Source organism: Hypanus sabinus, chromosome X1 (genome assembly GCF_030144855.1).
Source record: "Hypanus sabinus isolate sHypSab1 chromosome X1, sHypSab1.hap1, whole genome shotgun sequence".
Lineage (NCBI taxonomy): Eukaryota > Metazoa > Chordata > Chondrichthyes > Myliobatiformes > Dasyatidae > Hypanus > Hypanus sabinus.
Window position 1 is genome coordinate 28,975,133 of NC_082738.1, and position 20,021 is coordinate 28,995,153.

Here is a 20,021-nt window from a genome sequence, read left to right on the forward strand (position 1 = left end):
ATAGTTGGTATCTTTTTTTCCCTGCATCAAAATATCATATATTAGAGGGCATGCATTTAAGATGCGAGGGTGTAAGTTCAAAGGTGTGTGGGGTGGATTTTTTTCACAAAATGGGAGGTGGGAACCTGGTATGTGCCGCCTAGTGTGGTAGTGGAGACAAGTGTCACAGAGGCATTTAAGAAGCTCTTAGACAAGCACATGAATGTGCTGGGAATATGGACAGCATGTTGGTAGAAAGGATGAGTTTAGACGTTTAATTACTGGTTTAACATTATGCACCGAAAGGCCTGTTTCTATTTTCTATGTACTTAACATTTAATCCACGTTGCATTGAAATAAATACATTTTAGCCCATCAGCACCAACTGCATTCATTAACCTGGTCCTGCCTGTTCTTCCTTTCAGTCTTACTTGACCAAACCTCTACCTTCTCAACCCTTCCACTTGCTCATCTGCTAGTTTTAACTCAGATAAACAGCTATCTGTTCCATTGAATAGATTGATCACAAAGGCTTTTAAAGGATTCACCTAGAGTAAAACCACATCTTAAGTATTGTGACACACACAAAATGCTGGAGGAACTCAGTAGGCTGGGCAGCATTTATAGAAAAGGGTACAGTTGACGTCTCAGGCCGAGACCCTTCAGCAGGACTGGAGAAAAAAAGATGAAAAGTAGATTTAGGTGGAGGGAAGGGAGGGAGAAACACAAGGTTATAAATGAAACCTGGAGGGGGAAGGATGAAGTGAAAAGCTGGGAAATTGGTGAAAAAGATACATGGCTGGAGAAGGGGGAATCTGATAGGCCAAATCTTGAGGCTTTAAAACGAATCTGGAAGCCATGTAATACAAGCTGGTGGCAAGGACATGTTCCCAGGAAGGATACATAGCATGTCAATTTGGCCTTTCAGATTCCCCATTCTCCAGCCCTGTGTCTCTTTCACCAATCAACTTCCCAGCTCTTTACTTCACCCTCCTCCCTCCCAGTTTCACCTATCACCTTGTGTTTCTCTCTCCCTCCCCCACCCCCCACCTTCTAACTGATTCATCATCTTTTTTTCTCCAAACCTATTGAAGAGTCCCGGCCTGAAACATCGACTGTACTCTTTTCCATTGATGCTGCCTGGCCTGCTTAGTCCCTTCAGCGTTTTGTGTGTGTTGCTTGGATTTTCAGCATTTGCAGATTTTCTGTTTCTGAAGTATTGTGGATACTTTTGGACTTTTTCTAAGAAAGGATAATATTTGCTATAGTGAGTGCAGTGCAAATTCTTCAGACCAGCAATGGTAGGTTTGGTGTACGAGGAGGGGTTGAATAGACTGACTCTATATTTTCTACAGTTTAGAAGAATGCAAGGCGATCTCTTTGAAATTTACACATTTTGGAGGGTTCTGCAGGCTGGGTGAGGAGAGCATGTTTCCCCTAGCTGAGGAGTCCGGAACAAAGGGTCAGTCTAGGAATAAGGGATGGCCATTTAGGATTGATGAGAAATGTCTTCATCAGAAGGTGATGATTCTTTACACTGGTGGGCTGTGGAGGCTGTCACTGAGTTCGTTCCAAACAGGTTAATGGATTTCTACATATTAAGGGACTCGTAGGATATAGGGAGTACAAGAAATTGAGCTCAATGGTGGAGGATGCTTGAAGGGCCAAACGGACATATAGCAACATCCTACTCCTGTTCCAGTTGTTCTCATAATCTGCTTACAAGTACATCCATGGATATGATAACCTCAGTGGGGTCGGGTGCTGCTGTGTGGACTTGATCTTTGCCAGCGTCGAAGGCCAACAGGCACCGCCTTGATGAAGCCCGCAGATGGCGGGGAGAAGGAGGGGCCAGTTCTCCCCTGAACCGTCGGCCAACCAATCGATCGCTGGTGCTGATGACGCTACGTGAATCGTTTCCTAGCAACAGAGTCATAGGCAGGCGCATCAGCGAAGAGAGAGGGGTGATGAGGCCGGGCGACCGTGGGCAGGTTCATATCGAGGATCGGGGGAGAAGAGACGGAAGGCCCCGGGAGAAGGAGGCGCGGATCTCCAGCAGTGAGCCATCACTAAGGGTTGGAGCGTACAGCGTGTGGTTTGCTTATGATGTAGATCGCCGTTATTATTATATCATTTTCCATCTTTTTTGCGATAAAAGATCCCTGCCTGTACCACCTTGACACGTCCCCTGAACTCCGGTGTCATTCAGCATCAATTCCCCGCTCCCACAGCGCCAGGAATCCCGCCGGCCTTTAACATATTTCCCTTCTCCAGCCTTGCATTTTTGTTTTAGATTGCTGCGTTAAAATAACAAGACGAAGAAAATGCTTTTTATATGTGTTTCTGTACTACTGGTATGTAATGGTGTCTCTGCTGCATTCGGTCTAACAACAATTACGGGCTCAACATTGGCTTTCCAAATTAAACTTAAAGAAAAACTAATTAATGAACCATGAGTAAAGGGATGCACCTTCTACTCACATTCAGTACATTCTATCCATTTCAACGCAACACAAAAATGCAGGAGAAACTCAGCAGGTCAGGCAATACTCTGGAGGGGAATAAACAGTGGACATTTTGGACCAGGTCTCTTCATCAGCACTGGAAAGGAAAGGGGAAGAAGGGTCTTCGGCCCCATCATCCATGCCGACCGTGACGCTAATCCCATTTTCCTGCATTTGTCTCATTACCTTTGGTCTTTTCCTATCTGTGTCCAAAGGTCTTTACACCTTCTAATTGTACCTGGCTCTAACACTTCCATTGATAGCTGGTTCCATGTATGTATCACTCCTTGTGTGGAAAGCTTGCCAACTCTTAAACTTAATGCCGTCAGGCGGATATGATGGTGAGAATGCAAATGGCATGTTTCATAGGCTGAGGTATTGAGTATAAGTATTGTGTTGTCATGTTGCAAATGTACAAAACATAGGTTAGACTGCACTTGGAGTATTGTGTACAGTTCCAGTCATCACACTACAGGATGGATGTGGTAGATGATTCTATTATGTACATCATCATGTTCTACTATGCTTTTTCCCACAGGGAAAACTATTCAACAGACAATCCTCACTCTCAATTAATTAATCATGGGTTTTATTACAGCTCCAAGAAATGGCCATCTAAAGGGTCACGGCCCGTAATGTAGTTGAACAACCTGCTGCATCTACTAAACTTGATGCTTAGTATTCCTTTCTTCCACGGTCTAAAGGATTTCAAATACAGCCTTGCTGTCAATAAGCTCTGGTTATTTAGTTTATTTCTGCATTTCTCTCCTACTTATTGTTCTTCTTAACCTCACTGAGGGGCTTTGTTTCTTCACCTAAGAGTCACAATAAAAAGAGACACTGATATTATAATGGCAATTTTTATCTTAATTGTTAAGATACTTAGGAGAGAAGTAAATATGGATTTAAACAATTACTTTACAGGACACAATTGCAATGTGTTGCTGGGTCCATAAGACACAGGAGCAGAATTAGGCCATTCGGCTCAACCAGTCTGTTCTGCCATTCCATCACAGACGATTTATCATCCCTCTCAACCTCATCCTCCTGCCTTCTCCCTGTAACCTTTGACACCCTGACTAATCAAGAACCGATCAACCTATGCTTTAAGTATACTCAATGACTTGGCCTCCACAGCTGTACATGCCAATGAATTCCACAGATTGACCATACACTGGCTAAAAAAAATTCTGTCTCATCTTTGTTCTAAATGGATGTCCCTCTATTCTGCAGCTGTGCCCTCTGGTCCTAGACTCACACACTGTAGGAAACATCTTCTCCACATCCACTCTATCCAGACCTTTCAATATTCAATCACTTTCAATGAGATCCCTCCCCCTCATTTTTCTAAACTCCAAAGTGCAGATCCAGAGACATCAACGCTTCTCATACGTTAACTCTTCCATTTCTGGAACCATTCTTGTGGGATCATCAACTGAGCAAACTCTCTGCAGATGTGTAGGCTCCCATATTTTCTCCAAAATAATTCACTCTCTCCTCCCGGAGTTCATAATTGTACTGAGCAGATAAAGTTAACTATCCTCCTATAGTCCATGGGCTTCTTGATTTTTTTCTCTTTCAGTATTTTCTCTATTTTATTAACTCAACTTTCTTTCTTGGTAGATAATGTCATCATCAAATAATTCTTGGTCCTCATCTCAGGGTGACAATGAAAGTTCTAAGCTTCTGCGAAAGTCAAAGGAATCACCATTCGTTCCGATAGGTATGAGTCTATTTGGGTCATAAAACGATCAATTAATAAATGCAAAAACAAAAAAAAGTTAAAATTCTTAATAGGCCAAGCAGCATCTGTGAAAGGAGAAGCAGAATTAACTTTGAACATGTAGAGCTACTGTCTCACAGCTCCAGTGCATTGGGTTCAACCCTGACCTCCTGCACTGTCTGTGTGGAGTCTTCACAATCTTCCCCTGAGTGCCCTGGTTTCCTCTCACATCCCAAAACGTGTGCTGGGAAGTTAATTGACTGTTGTAAACTACTCCTTAGTATTAGAATCAGTTTTATTGTCAATTTGTTTTGTGGTGGCTGTGCAGTGCAATACATAAATTGCCCTCAGAAGAATGAGGGGTGACCTAATTGAAACTTATTGAATGGTGAAAGGCCTTAATAGAGTGAGTGGATATGGAGAGGATGTTTCCTGTGGTGGGAGCATCTAAGATCAGAGGGCACAGCCTCAGAATAGAGGGGCGTCCTTTTAGAACTGAGATGAGGAGAAATTTCTTCGGTCAGAGAGTGTTGAATCTGTGGAATTTGTTGCCACAGTCAGCTGTGGAGGTGCAGTCTGTATATATATTTAAGGCAGAGGTTGATAGATTTTTGATTGGTCAGGGCATGAAGTGATATGGCGGGAAGGCAGGAGATTGGGGCTGAGAGGAAAATTGGATCAGCCATGATGAAATGACAGAGCAGCCTCGATGGGCCAAATGGCCTAACTCTGCTCCTATATCTCATGGTCTTATGATCTTATAAAATATACCATTAAATTGTAATACAAAATCTATACTCACTGTCCACTTTATGAAGTACACCCACACACCTCCTCGTTAATCCAAATATCTAATCAGTCCATCATGAGCAGCAACTCAATGCATAAAAGCATGCAGACATAGTCTAGTGCAAGGGTTTTCAACCTTTTTTTTGCCATGGACCCCAACCATTAATTGAGGGACCTGTGGACCCCAGGTTGGGAACCCCTGCACTAGACTATAACTCCAGAGGTTCAGTTGTTGTTCAGACCAAGCATCAGAATGGTGAAGAATTATGACTGAAGTGACCGCGGAATGATTTTTGGTGCCAGATGAGGTGGTTTGAGTCTCTCAGGAACTACTGATCTCCTACGATTTTCATGCAGAATAATCTTTAGAGTTTACAGAGAACGGTGTGAAAAACAATAAAAACACATCCAGTGACTGGCAGTTCTGTGGGTGAAAACACCTTGTAAATGAGAAAGATCAGAGGAGATTGATCAGAATGGTTCAAGCTGACAGGAAGGCAACAGTAACTTAAATAATCGTACATTACAACAGCTGTGTACAAAAGAGTATCTCTGAATGCACAACATGTTGAACCTTGAAGTAGATAGGCTACAGCAGCAGAAGACCACAAGCATACTGTATACTCAGCGGCCACTTTATTAGTTACAGGAGATATCTAATCAAGTGGCCATTGACTGTATATAAAATATTAAATAAGTACTGTAGTGCAAAATGAGAGCAAAAGATAGTGAGGTAGTGTTTATGAGTTTGTTGTCTGTTCAGAAATCTCATGGCAAGAGGGGAAGTGGTTTCTGTATCTCTTCCTTGATGATAGTAAGAAGACAACATGTCCAAAAAGAGGACAGCAAAAGTTTTTTTCAGGTAAAAGAGAAGTGAGAGTAGATATCGGACCATTGTACAAATTACAGAGGAGGAGGTATTTGCTACCCTGAGTCAAATTGGGGTGGATAAATCCTCAGAGAAGGTTACGGTATTCACTTGGATCCTACAGGAAGCAAGTGTAGAAATTGCCTTGGTCCAGTGGAGATATTTAAATAATCCTTAGCGACAGGGGAACTACCTGAGCATTGGACGACAGCCGATGTGGTTCCACTGTTTACAAAAAAAAGGCTCCAAACAGAAACCAGGAAATCAAAGGCTGGTGAGTCTGAAGTTAGTTGTAGGAAAGTTGTTAGAAGGTTTTCTAAGGAACTGGATATACAAGTATTTGTAAACACAAAGTACACTGCAGATGCGGTGGTCAAAGCAACACATACAACATGTTGGAAGAACTCAGCAAGTCGGGTAACATCCGTGGAAACGAGCAGTCAACTTTACGGGCCAAGATCTTCAGGGCTGGGGCCCTATAAGCAAAGTGGGGGGAGGGTGGGAAGGAGAAGGCTGGTAAGTGCCAGGTGAAAAACCAGTAAGAGGAAAGATCAAGGGGAAGCAGGGAGGGGATAGGCAGGAAAGGTGAAGAAGGAATGTAAGAGGAAAGCACTATGTGTAGTGGAAGAAGGCAGAATCATGAGAGAGGTGATAAGCAGCTGGAGGAGGAGGCAGAGTGAAACTGGAATGGGGGAAGGGGGAGGGAGGGAATTACCGGAAGTTTGAGAATTCGATGTTCATGCCAAGGGGCTGGAGGCTACCCAGATGGTATATGAGGTGTTGCTCCTCCAACCAGAGTTTGGCCTCATCATGGCAGTAGCGGAGGCCGTGTGTGGACACATCCGAATGGGATTGTGAAGCAGAGTTGAAGTGGGTGGCAACCGGGAGATCCTGTCTGTTGTGGTGGATGGAGCGGAGGTGCCTGATGAGGCGGTCCCCCAATCTGCGTCGGGTCTCGCCGATGTAGTGGAGGCCGCAATGGGAGCACCAGATGCAATAGATGACTCCAACAGACTCACAAGTGAAGTGTTGCCTCACCTGGAAGGACTGTTTGGAGCCCTGAATGGTGGTAAGAGAGGAGGTGTAGCACTTATGCTTGCAGGGATAGGTGCCAGGTGGGAGATTTGTGGGGAGGGACGTGTGGACCAGGCAGTCGCGGAGGGAACGATCCCTACGGAAAGCAGAGAGGGGTAGAGAGGGAAAGATGTGCTTATTGGTGGGATCCTGTTGAAGGTGGCAGAAGTTGCAGAGGATAATATGCTTGATCTGGAGGCTGGTGGGGTGGTAGGTGAGGACAAGGGGAACTCGGTCCCTGTTGTGGTGACGGGAGAATGGGGTGAGGGCTGACGTGCGGGAAATGGAGGAGATGCGGGTGAAGGCATCATTGATGACGGCAGAAGGGAAACCACGATCTTTAAAGAAAGAGGACATTTGAGATGTCCTGGAATGGAAAGTCTCATCTTGGGAGCAGATGCGGCGGAGAATCTCTGGAGACAGACTGTCCACTGACATCTTCTATAAACCCATTGACTCTCATAACTACCTCGACTATACCTCTTCCCACCCTGCCAAATGCAAAAATTCTATTCCCTATTCCCAGTTCCTCCGGCTTCGCCGCATCTACTTCCACGGATGCTGCCTGACCTGCTGAGTTCCTCCAGCATGTTGTACGTGTTGTAATTGAATGCTTTGTGGCCAAGTTTGCAGATGATATGAAGATGGGTGGAGGGACAGATAGTGTTGAGGAAGCAGGGAGTCTGCAGAAGGACTTAGACAGATTAGGAGAATGGGCAAAGAAGTGGCAGATGGAATACAGTGTCGGGAAGTGTATGGTCATGCACTTTTGCAGAAGGAATAAAAATGTAGACAATTTTCTAAATGGGGAGAGAATTCAAAAATCTGAGGTGCACAGGGACTCAATGAGGACTGGCGTGTGTTCCCATGACTTACTGAAGTTCACAATCAGTTTCTTCGTCTGACTGACACTGAGTGCAAGGCAGTTGTGAACCACTCAACCAGCTGATCTATCTCACCTCCTGTATGCATCACCATCTGAGATTCTGCCAACAATCATTGTGTCATCAGTGATGGTGTTTGAGCTGTGCCTGGCCACACAGTCATGGGTGTAGAGAGAGTAGAGCAGTGAGCTAAGCACTGATGTGTGCTGGTGTTGATTGTCAGCGAGGAGGGGATGTTATTTCCAATCTGCAGTGACTGTGGTCTCCCAGTCAGTGATGAGATAGTTGTGGATCCAGTTACAGAGGGAGGTACAAAGATACAGGTTGGGAAGCTTATCGATCAGTACTGAGGGGATTATTGTGTTGAACGTTGAGCTGGTATCAATAAACATTAGCATATGTACTGCGTTGCTGTTGTCCTAGGTGGTTCAAGGGCAAGTGGAGAGCCAGTGTAGGTAAAGAGCGGAAAAAAAAATATCAAAGGAGAATTGATGGGCATGTGTAAGTTGCAGGGGTTAACTGTTTGTCTTTCCTGACCTACTGAATGTTTAGTGTTTTCTATTTTTACTTCTGATTTCAAGCATTCACAGATTTTGTTCATAAAAAATTTTCATGTCCTGTGTAGACTATGAATTTTGATTGCCACTGGTGTGTGGCTCAATAGGTATTGTTTTAAATACAGAGGCTGTGCAAAACCTGTGTGTGCCTTAATGACATTCACATAGGTAGACCACACAGGAGTCTGGAACTGTATGGACCATGTGTGTGTCTTAGAACTCAGTCAGCCTGCTCTGTGTGTGATCTTCTGAGCTTGTCCAGATACAGGCCAAAATCCAGCTTCAGATTCACATGTGCTGTAGTAGTGGGGATGGGTAAATCACTGTGTAACACCGGGGTACGGTACCGGTGGGGACGGGTCTGTCACTGTATAACACCGGGGTACGGTACTGGTGGGGACGGGTCTGTCACTGTATAATGCCGGGGTACGGTACCAGTGTGGACGGGTCTGTCACTGTGTAACACCAGGGTACGGTACCGGTGGGGACGGGTCTGTCACTGTGTAACACCAGGGTATGGTACCAGTGTGGAGGAGTCTGTTGCTGTGTAACACCGGGGTACGGTACCGGTGGGGACGGGTCTGTCACTGTATAACACTGGGGTGCGGTACCGGTGGGGACGTGTCTGTCACTGTGTAACACCGGGGTACGGTACCGGTGGGGACGTGTCTGTCACTGTGTAACACCGGGGTACGGTACCGGTGGGGACGGGTCTGTCACTGTGTAACACCGGGGTACGGTACCGGTGGGGACGGGTCTGTCACTGTGTAACACCGGGGTACTGTACCAGTGGGGACGGGTCTGTCACTGTGTAACACCGGGGTACGGTACCGGTAGGGACGGGTCTGTCACTGTATAACACCGGGGTACAGTACTGGTGGGGACGGGTCTGTCACTGTATAATGCCGGGGTACGGTACCAGTGTGGACGGGTCTGTCACTGTGTAACACCAGGGTACGGTACCGGTGGGGACGGGTCTGTCACTGTGTAACACCAGGGTACGGTACCAGTGTGGAGGAGTCTGTTGCTGTGTAACACCGGGGTACGGTACCGGTGGGGACGGGTCTGTCACTGTATAACACTGGGGTGCGGTACCGGTGGGGACGTGTCTGTCACTGTGTAACACCGGGGTACGGTACCGGTGGGGACGGGTCTGTCACTGTGTAACACAGGGGTACGGTACCAGTGGGGACGGGTCTGTCACTGTATAACACCGGGGTACGGTACTAATGGGGACGGGTCTGTCACTGTATAACACCGGGGTACGGTACGGTACCGGTGGGGACGGGTCTGTCACTGTGTAACACCAAGGTACGGTACCGGTGGGGACGGGTCTGTCACTGTATAACACCGGGGTGCGGTACCGGTGGGGACTGGTCTGTTACTGTATAATGCCGGGGTACGGTACCAGTGTGGAGGAGTCTGTTGCTGTGTAACACCGGGGTACAGTACTAATGGGGACGGGTCTGTCACTGTATAACACCGGGGTACGGTACGGTACCGGTGGGGACGGGTCTGTCACTGTGTAACACAGGGGTACAGTACCGGTGGGGACGGGTCTGTCACTGTGTAACACCGGGATACGGTACGGTACTGGTGGGGACGGGTCTGTCACTGTGTAACACAGGTGTACGGTACCGGTGGGGACGGGTCTGTCGCTGTGTAACTCCGGGGTGCGGTACCGGTGGGGACGGGTCTGTCACTGTGTAACACCAGGGGTACGGTACCGGTGGGGACGGGTCTGTCACTGTATAACACCGGGGTGCGGTACCGGTGGGGACTGGTCTGTTACTGTATAATGCCGGGGTACGGTACCAGTGTGGAGGAGTCTGTTGCTGAGTAACACCGGGGTACAGTACCGGTGGGGACGGGTCTGTCACTATGTAGCACAGGGGTACGGTACCGGTTTGGAGGAGTCTGTCACTGTATAACACTGGGGTACGGTACCGGTGGGGACGGGTCTGTCACTGTGTAACACCGGGGTACGGTACCGGTGGGGACGGGTCTGTCACTGTGTAACACAGGGGTACAGTACTGGTGGGGACGGGTCTGTCACTGTGTAACACCGGGATACGGTACGGTACTGGTGGGGACGGGTCTGTCACTGTGTAACACAGGTGTACGGTACCGGTGGGGACGGGTCTGTCGCTGTGTAACTCCGGGGTGCGGTACCGGTGGGGACGGGTCTGTCACTGTGTAACACCAGGGGTACGGTACCGGTGGGGACGGGTCTGTCGCTGTATAACACCGGGGTGCAGTACCGGTGGGGACTGGTCTGTTACTGTATAATGCCGGGGTACGGTACCAGTGTAGAGGAGTCTGTTGCTGTGTAACACTGGGGTACGGTACCGGTGGGGACGGGTCTGTCACTGTGTAACACCGGGGTACGGTACCGGTGGGGACGGGTCTGTCACTGTGTAACACAGGGGTACAGTACTGGTGGGGACGGGTCTGTCACTGTGTAACACCGGGATACGGTACGGTACTGGTGGGGACGGGTCTGTCACTGTGTAACACAGGTGTACGGTACCGGTGGGGACGGGTCTGTCGCTGTGTAACTCCGGGGTGCAGTACCGGTGGGGATGGGTCTGTCACTGTGTAACACCAGGGGTACGGTACCGGTGGGGACGGGTCTGTCGCTGTGTAACACCGGGGTGCGGTACCGGTGGGGACGGGTCTGTCACTGTGTAACACCGGGGTGCGGTACCAGTGGGGACGGGTCTGTCAGTGTATAACACTGGGGTACGGTACCGGTGAGGACGGGTCTGTCACTGTGTAACACAGGTGTACGGTACCGGTGGGGACGGGTCTGTCGCTGTGTAACACCGGGGTACGGTACCGGTGGGGATGGGTCTGTCACTGTATAACGCCGGGGTACAGTACCGGTGTGGATGGGTCTGTCACTGTGTAACACCGGGATACGGTACGGTACCGGTGGGGACAGGTCTGTCACTGTGTAACACCGGGGTGCGGTAGCGGTGGGGACAGGTCTGTCACTGTATAACGCCGGGGTACGGTACCAGTGTGGAGGAGTCTGTTGCTGTGTAACACCGGGGTACAGTACCAGTGGGGACGGGTCTGTCACTATGTAACACAGGGGTGCGGTAGCGGTGGGGACAGGTCTGTCACTGTATAACGCCGGGGTACGGTACCGGTGGGGACGGGTCTGTCACTGTGTAACACAGGGGTACAGTATCTGGTGGGGACGGGTCTGTCACTGTGTAACACCGGGATACGGTACGGTACTGGTGGGGACGGGTCTGTCACTGTGTAACACAGGTGTATGGTACCGGTGGGGACGGGTCTGTCGCTGTGTAACACCGGGGTGCGGTACCGGTGGGGACGGGTCTGTCGCTGTGTAACACCGTGGTGCGGTACCGGTGGGGACGGGTCTGTCGCTGTGTAACACTGGAGTACGGTACCGGTGGGGACGGGTCTGTCACTGTATAACACTGGGGTGCGGTACCGGTGGGGACGGGTCTGTCGCTGTGTAACACCGGGGTGCAGTACCGGTGGGGACAGGTCTGTCACTGTGTAACACAGGGGTACGGTACCAGTGGGGACGGGTCTGTCACTGTATAACACTGGGGTACGGTACCGGTGGGGACGGGTCTGTCGCTGTGTAACACCGGGGTGCGGTACCGGTGGGGACGGGTCTGTCACTGTGTAACACAGGGGTACGGAACTGGTGGGGATGGGTCTGTCACTGTGTAACACAGGGGTACGGAACCGGTGTGGATGGGTCTGTCACTGTATAACGCCGGGGTACAGTACCGGTGTGGACGGGTCTGTCACTGTGTAACACCGGGATACGGTACGGTACTGGTGGGGACGGGTCTGTCACTGTGTAACACCGGGGTACGGTACCGGTGGGGACGGGTCTGTCGCTGTGTAACACCGGGGTGCGGTACCGGTGGGGACGTGTCTGTCGCTTTGTAACACCGGGGTGCGGTACCGGTGGGGACAGGTCTGTCACTGTGTAACACAGGGGTACGGTACCAGTGGGGACGGGTCTGTCACTGTATAACACTGGGGTACGGTACCGGTGGGGACGGGTCTGTCGCTGTGTAACACCGGGGTGCGGTACCGGTGGGGACGGGTCTGTCGCTGTGTAACACCGGGGTGCGGTACCGGTGGGGACGGGTCTGTCGCTGTGTAACACCGGGGTGCGGTACCGGTGGGGACGGGTCTGTCACTGTGTAACACTGGGGTACAGTACTGATAGGGATAGTTTTGTCGCTGTATGATATTTCTCATTTAGGAAGTGGGAGGGAAAGAGCATGAACTCTGTCCCACCACCTCTCCCTATCAACCTGTGCAATCCTTTGCTGATCAGTGATGTGAAAGGCCTGCAGTCCATTATCTTGGAACATGGAACAGTCCAGATCCTTCGGCCCTGTGATGTTGTGCTGACCTTTTAACCTACTGCAAGGTGAATTTAACTCTTCCCTGCGACATAGCCCTCCATTTTTCTTTCATCCATGTGCCTACCTACAAGTAACTTAGTTTTAACTGGTACTCAGTGCTAAACAAGAGTTCAGGAGTGTGCCCAGAGATTTTCTTTATTGCTGAAGGTGTAGCCAGGGCAACCACATGGTCATCAGCTGTGCCTGCCTGTTCATCAGCTATGTGGAACAGTCCATGTTCGAAGCATTTCCTGGTAATGCTCCCCAACTCTTCCTGTGTTACATTGATGACTACATTTGTGCTGCTTCATACACAGTCTCCCTTCCTCTACCATTGATGCTACCCTCACCTGCATCTCTTGCATTTCTCAGACATCTGGGCTCACCCATCTTCCTGCTGCCATCACAGGTATAGAGTTTCTCTTGTCCTTACCTACCACCCCGTAAGCCTCCACATCTAGTACATCATTCTCCACAGCCTCTGACATCTTGGCACCAAACACATTTTTACCTTCCTCCTGCTTTCTGCACGGACCTGTGATCCCGTTGTCCATTTATCCCTCACCACTAATCTTCCACAGTCCAAAGACACACTGGGTTGGTAAATTGGTTGTTGTAAATTGTCCCGTGATTAGGTTCGGGTTAATCGGGTTTGTCGGGTTGCTGGGGTGGTGTGACTCAAAGGGTCAGGAGGGCCGAGTCCATGCTAGATTGTCAAATAAATAAATGTACAACGACTTCTGGCTTTGAGAATGTTCTGCAGCTGCTCCAAGACATCCTGAACCCCAGTATCAGGGAGTCAACACACCATCCTGGACAAACAAGAGAAAATCACTCTGGAAGCTCAACACCATCCAGGACAAAGCAGCCACTCGGTCAGCACCCCCCCCCCCCCCACAAATCCTCCCTCCTTCCACTACTGGCACACGGTGACTGCCGTGTGCCCCATCTACAAAACCCAGACTACTCCGCCAACACCTCCCGAGTTGACCACTTCTACCATCCAGACACAGGGGAGTACCACTACCTTCCGGTTTTCCTCCAATTCACTCACCAAACTGACATGAAAACATGTCGTTTATCCTTCATCCTCACTGGATCGAAGTCTTGTAACTCCCTCCCCAATAGCACCATGGGAGTACTTTCACCAGAAGGACCCCAGTGGTTCCCAAATCCTGAAAAATAAATAAATATAAAAAGTACTTCCCTGGGAGGAGATGTGATGTTAAATTTTCTTTTTAGGTACATATTTACTGGGTGGATAAGTCTACTGGAAGAAGCTTGGATGGGGAGAAACTAGATTCGGTGTGCAAGTTCTTAACTCTACAGCTGAATTGTTGTTGGAACCCCTATTGCCTTTTCTGTGTTCAGGGCACAAAGCCAGATCTGAATAGGAATATAATTTGGTTTATTCTAAGTAGCTATGGCTTTAAGAACCTTTGACAAGGCTTCTCCTTGACACATTGGCTGAAAATACACACAAGCATCTGCACCTTATCTTTCACACTTGCTTTTTGGGCTGTACCAGCATTTGAGAGGGAGGACCATTTTGGGGCTTAGTAATGGGGTAGGTGGCAGATTTCAGGTTGTGAGGTTTAGGATTGGGGTTTGGAGCTTGGTTCAGAATCTGCTGGCATTGAGTTGAGGGTGTAACTAACAGGAGAGTAGTGAAAGGGCTGCAAATAAACATTCTTGCTCCTGCACACAAATTATTCAGCCGAAAACACAAGCTTCAGCTGGAACTTGGTGAGTCACTTTGCTGTCATGTTACCTGGGCATTGAGGGAGCTGGCCTGCAGCCATGAAGTTTAGAGTGTCATTTTGTACAGAAGCTAGGGAATATTTTGATATTGTACCTGTCTCTTGCCAGATGTAGTACTGGTGCCAGATGGCTCTCAAGACCTGTGCACTGTGGGATGGGAAAAGCATACTGCTCTATTGCATCTGTACAAGTGTTTAGATTTTCTGTGGTTTTCTTTGAGCCAGGCATTGCCGGATGTCTTGCTGTTGTGGTATTGGGTTTACACAGACTGCGCAAAACAGAACAGAAGATGTCACTGCATCTAATCCACATGAGAGTGGCTGCTCAAGGCTTCGTAGTTGGAGCAATGACACTGGGTAAGAGATGAACATTCACTTAATTCAGCAGGTCAGGCAGCATCTATATGAAGGAATAAAGTATCAATGTTTTGGGCCAAGACCCTTCATCAGCATTGGTATGGAAGGGGGAAGAAGCCAGAATGTGGGGGGGAGGGGAAGGAGTACAAGCTAGAAAGTGAAAGGTGAAGTCAAATAAGGGGTAAGTGGATGGGAGAGGGGGAATGAAGTGAGAAGCTAGGAGGTGATTGGTGGAGAAGGTAAAGGCGTATCACCTCCCTCTGGTGTCCCTCCTCTTTTCCTTTCTCCCATAGTCCATTCTTCTCTCCTATCAGATTATTTTTTCTTCAGGCCTTTGCCCTCTCCATCTATCAGAATGGAAATAGTGAAATGGATCCAAAAAAGCTTTCTTGGTCAATATATTTAGGGAACTACCAGACAGAGTGCAACATTGGGCATTCTCCCAGAGAATGAGATAGGGCAAGTGGCAGAAGTGTCAATTGGTGAGTATTTTGGGTCCAGCGCCCATAGTTCTTTTGGTTTCAAAATAGTTATGGAGGAGGATACAACCAGTTTACCAGCTAAAGTCCTGAACTGGAACCTTAAAATTTTGGAGTTATTAGGTGGAATTTTGCAGTGGTTGACTGGGCAAGATTGTTTGTGGGGAAAGGCGTGGCTGCCAAATGGGAGGTCTTTAGAAGTATGATGTCAAGCGTTCAGGGCATGCATGTTCCTGTTAAGGTGAAGAGCAAGGCTGGCATGTTTCAGAACCCTGGTTGATGAGAAATATTGAGCCTGAGATATTAAGGAAAAGTTGGAGGCATATACTGCTCATAAGCATTTGGAAACTAGTGAATCTCTTGATGGCTGGAGTGTCAGAGTGTGCACTTAAGAGAAACGTTAGGAGGGCAAAGAAGAGGATATGAGAAGGATCTGGCAGGAAAGGTGAGGAAAAATACCAAAAAGACTCTTTTGGTATATTAAGGGTGAAAGGATGTCCATAGAAAGAATAGCACTTTTTAAAGATCAGCATGGCTATCTATGTGTGAACCCAAAGGAAATGGGGGAGATTTTTAATGAGTATTTCTCTTCAGTTTTTACTGTGGAGAAAATGATGCAAGTTAATAAAATGGAGGAAGTGAGTGGTAATGTCTTGGACCACATACAAGTTAGCAGGGTAGAGGCATTGGAGGCCCTAAAGTGCATTAAGGTGGAAAAAATCCCAGGGTCTGACCCGGTGCATTCTCCAACCTTGTAGGAAGCTAGAGAAGAAATTTGGAGGCCCTTGCAGAGATTTTTGCTTCATCTTTGGTCATAGGTGAGGTTCTAGAGGACTAGTGAGTGGCTAATGTGGTACCATTGTTTAAAAAGGGTAGCAAAAACAGCAGGAGACCACAGACCAGTGAGTTTGACATTAGTGGTGGGTAAATTCCTGGAGAGGATTCTGATGGACAGCGTCTACCATCATTTGAAGATTCATAATTGGCTCAGTGGTAGGAAGCAAAGGATGTTGGTTGAGGATTGTTTCATAGACTGGAAGCCTGTGTCTACTAGTGGGCCACAGGAGTCAGTTTGGTTACTTTTGTTGTTGGTAATTTATATAATTACAACCCATAGAATAAAGGAGCGCAACCAAAGGGAGGTGATAGGCAGGTGAGGAGAAGGGGTGAGAGGGTAACTTGAATGGAGAATGGAAAAAGAGTGAAGTAAGAGGTGGAAGTAATTACCAGAAATTTGAGAAATTGATGTTTATGCCATCAGGTTGGAGGCTACCCTGACAGAATATGAGTTGTTGCTCCTCCAACCTGAGTGTGTCCTCATCACGGTGGTAGAAGAGGTCACAGACAGACATGTTTGAATGGAAAGGGTATGTGGGATGAGGAGATCTTGTATTTTGCGGTGGACTGATCAAACGTGCTCAATGAAGCAGTTCCCCAATCTGTGTTGAGTCTCACTGATGTAGAGGAGGCCACACTGGGAACACCAGGTATATTAAATGACCTGATAGGTGAAGTTTAGGCAAATGATTCAGAGATGGATTCTGATTTAGACAAGATGGATTATGGAGGATGTTTCTTCTGAGGACCTGTGTACCCTCCTTATAATTGGATCCATGTACTGGAATGTTCCAGGACAGGTCATCCAAAATGTTAATGCCCAGGAATTTAAAGATGCTGACTTTCAGGAATCTTAGCGGTTCTGTTCTTTGGATGCTGAATCATTGAGTTAATTTTAAACCGAGATTGATAGGTTTCTGGATATTAAGTGGATCAAGGGATATGGATATAGGATGGAAGATGGTGCTGAGGTAGATCAGCTAAGATCTGGATGAATGCTGGAGCTGGCTAAAGGGGGCTACTGGTCCTGCTCCCACTCTTTGTTTTTAAGTTAATCAGTTCCATTAGGTTTCACCTAATAGCTGGGATAATTGCAGTCAATACAAAAATTAGTGGAGTTGTAGGCACTGAGGTAGGTTGTCAAAGGATTCAGTAGGATATAGACCGGTTGGAAATGTGGGCAGCGAAATGGCAGACAGAGCTTAATCCAAGCAAGTGTGAGGTCAAATAGAAGGGAAAAATTGACATAAAATGGCAGGACCCCTAGGAGCATTGATGTTCAGAGGGATCTTGGAATGCAAGTCCATAGCTCCCTAAAAATGGATCAGGTGGTGAAGAACCTTCATCAGTTGGAGATTTGAGTATAAAAGTTCGGAAGTCATGTTGCAGCTATATAAAACGTTGGTTGGGCTGCACTTGGGAGTATGGTGTGCAGTTCTGCTTGCCTCATTACAGGAAGGATGTGGAAGCTTTGGAGAAGGTATAGAAGGGGTTTACCAGGATATTGTCTGGATTAGAGAGTATGATCTACAAGGAAAGGTTGGATAAACTTAGATTGTTTTCTCTGAAGCATCTGAGGGAAGACCCAATGTTAGAGGCATAGACGGGTAGATAGCAGTCCTTTTTCCAAGGGTGGAAATTTCAAATACTAGACGGCACAGATTTAAGGTGTGGGGGGAGGGGGTAAGTTTAAAGGAGATGTGTGGGGCAGGCTTTTTTTAGATAAAGAGGGGTAGGTGGCTGGAACATACTGGAAGGAGTTGTGGAGGAAGCAGATACAATAGCAATGATTAAGAGGTATTTAGACAGACACATGAACAGGAGGCAGATGGGGTTGGTTTAAATTGGTATCATGCTCAGCACAGACATGGTGGGCCAAGGGACCAGTCCCTGTACTGTTCATCTGATGTTTCCTATATCTGAACGGATTTTCAGATGAATGTGGATATGCCACAATCATGTTTGATCTCGACTTTCCATATAAAAGGTTTGTTGCCGTTGATGATCATTCCTCAGCCGGATGAACAGAATGGGGCCCAAGTTAGGAATTTTGTTCAATGTTACAGTCAATACAAACTCCAATGTTAAAATTCCAGAAACAATAACGTAAGCTTCCTTCTTTTCTAGGTGTTCTGTACTCCATGTATAATGATTACCTCAGGAAGCCATGACAAGGGTAGTAACCCTTGGCCAGAATGAAGGACTGGAGTCAGGCTTCGACTAAAGTAACGGATCTGCGGTGGACTTTGGAAGTGCAGCATATACTTCATGTTGAGGACAGGCGGACAGTGTTTTCATTGAGATGAAGCTTTCAGTAAAGTTTTCTTCCTGTGGTACATGTGAGCACGCCCAACTGTTCAACCATTATTACCAGGACCATGTAGCAACTCAGGGGTTAGTGACTCTGTAGTGAAGCCCGCCATTTAGCAGTGCTCAATCACCCCTGTGCTGTCTAAGATTACTGTACGGAGAAACTGCTCTTGTCCCCACTCCAGAACTGATCACTACCACACACAATATCCTTCATTGCACTGCCACCCCTCAGTTTGATTCCCCTTCTCCTAAATATTTCTTCCTGCCTGGTCAGAGTATCTACTTCCTCTCTGAAAGATTTCTTACCTGAATGTAGGGTATGTAGTGCAGGAGTCCTCCTCTTCCACCCCAGTCTCTCCCTCCTCCATTAATTCTGACAGCAATTACTGAAGTCTCAAGTCCCCAATCTGATGTCTGACCAGTCCCCTCCCACCTACCTACAATGCACTGATTTTTATAACTGACTTGGGTGAGGAAAGGGTGGGTTAATAAGTTTGCAGTTGACATGAAACTTGGTGGAGTTGTGGATAGTGTAGATTGTCATAGGTTACAACGGGACATTGACAGGATGCAGAGCTGGGCTGAAAAGTTGCAGATGGAGTTCAGCCCAGAAAAATGTGAAGTTATTCACTTTGGAAAGCCAAATTTAAAGGCAGAATACAGGATTGAAGGCAGAATTCTTAGCAGTATGGAGGAACAGAGGGATCCTAGGGGACCACGTCCATAGATCCCTTATTGTTGCTGCACAAGTTGATAGGGTTGTTAAAAAGACATATGACATGTTGGCTGGGGACTCCGTACAAAAGCCGAAAGGTAATATTGCAGCTCTATAGAACCCTGGTTAGGCTACACTTGGAATATTCTGTTCAGTTCTGGTTACCTCATTGTGGAAGCTTTAGAGAAGGTGCAGAGGAGATTTACCAGGATGCTGCCAGGATTGAAGAGCATGTCTTATGAGGACAGGTTGAGTGAGCTCGGGCTCTTCTCTCTGGAGTGAAGGAGGAAGAGAGGTGACTTGGTAGAGGTGTACAAGATGATAAGAGGCCAGAGACATTTTCCCAGGATGGAAGTGGCTAATACAAGGGGGCATCATCTTAAGGTGAATGGAGGAAAGTATGGGGGGAATGTCAGAGGTACGTTCTTTACACACAGAGTGGTGGGTGTATGTAACACCCTGGCAGCCATGGTGGTAGAGACAGATGCACTAGGGACATTTTAGAAACTCTTAAATAGGCACATGGGTGATATAAAAATGGAGGGCTATGTAGAAAGGAAGGGTTAGATTGACTTTAAAGTAGGTTAAAAGATTGGCACAACATTGTTGGGCGAAGGGTCTGTTCTGTACTGTAATAGTCTATGTTTCTATGTTCTATGATTTCTCCCCCCCCCCCCCCCACAACACCAGTTTGCACCCATTTTTAGTTAACTTACCTCTCAATATCTGGCTGGTGTTACAATGCAAATAAATGTCATCATATGATCTGTTCTAAA

General features: G+C 47.5%; 1 protein-coding gene across 2 annotated transcripts; it reads left to right on the forward strand.

Moving 5' to 3' along the window:
* Positions 1-1,984: 1,984 nt before the first annotated feature.
* On the forward strand, positions 1,985-19,846 carry LOC132384467 (HIG1 domain family member 1C-like). Of its 2 annotated transcripts, none has more exons than XM_059955617.1 (4): positions 1,985-2,087; positions 4,107-4,206; positions 14,770-14,901; positions 18,345-19,846. In XM_059955617.1, the coding sequence occupies exons 2-4, from the start codon at positions 4,110-4,112 to the stop codon at positions 18,386-18,388; spliced, it is 273 nt and encodes a 90-aa protein (XP_059811600.1). In that variant the 5' UTR covers positions 1,985-2,087; positions 4,107-4,109; the 3' UTR covers positions 18,389-19,846. The 2 variants fall into 2 exon arrangements, with proteins under 2 accessions (XP_059811600.1, XP_059811601.1); XM_059955618.1 differs by having other exon boundaries at positions 1,992-2,037.
* The last annotated feature ends 175 nt before the right edge of the window (positions 19,847-20,021 follow it).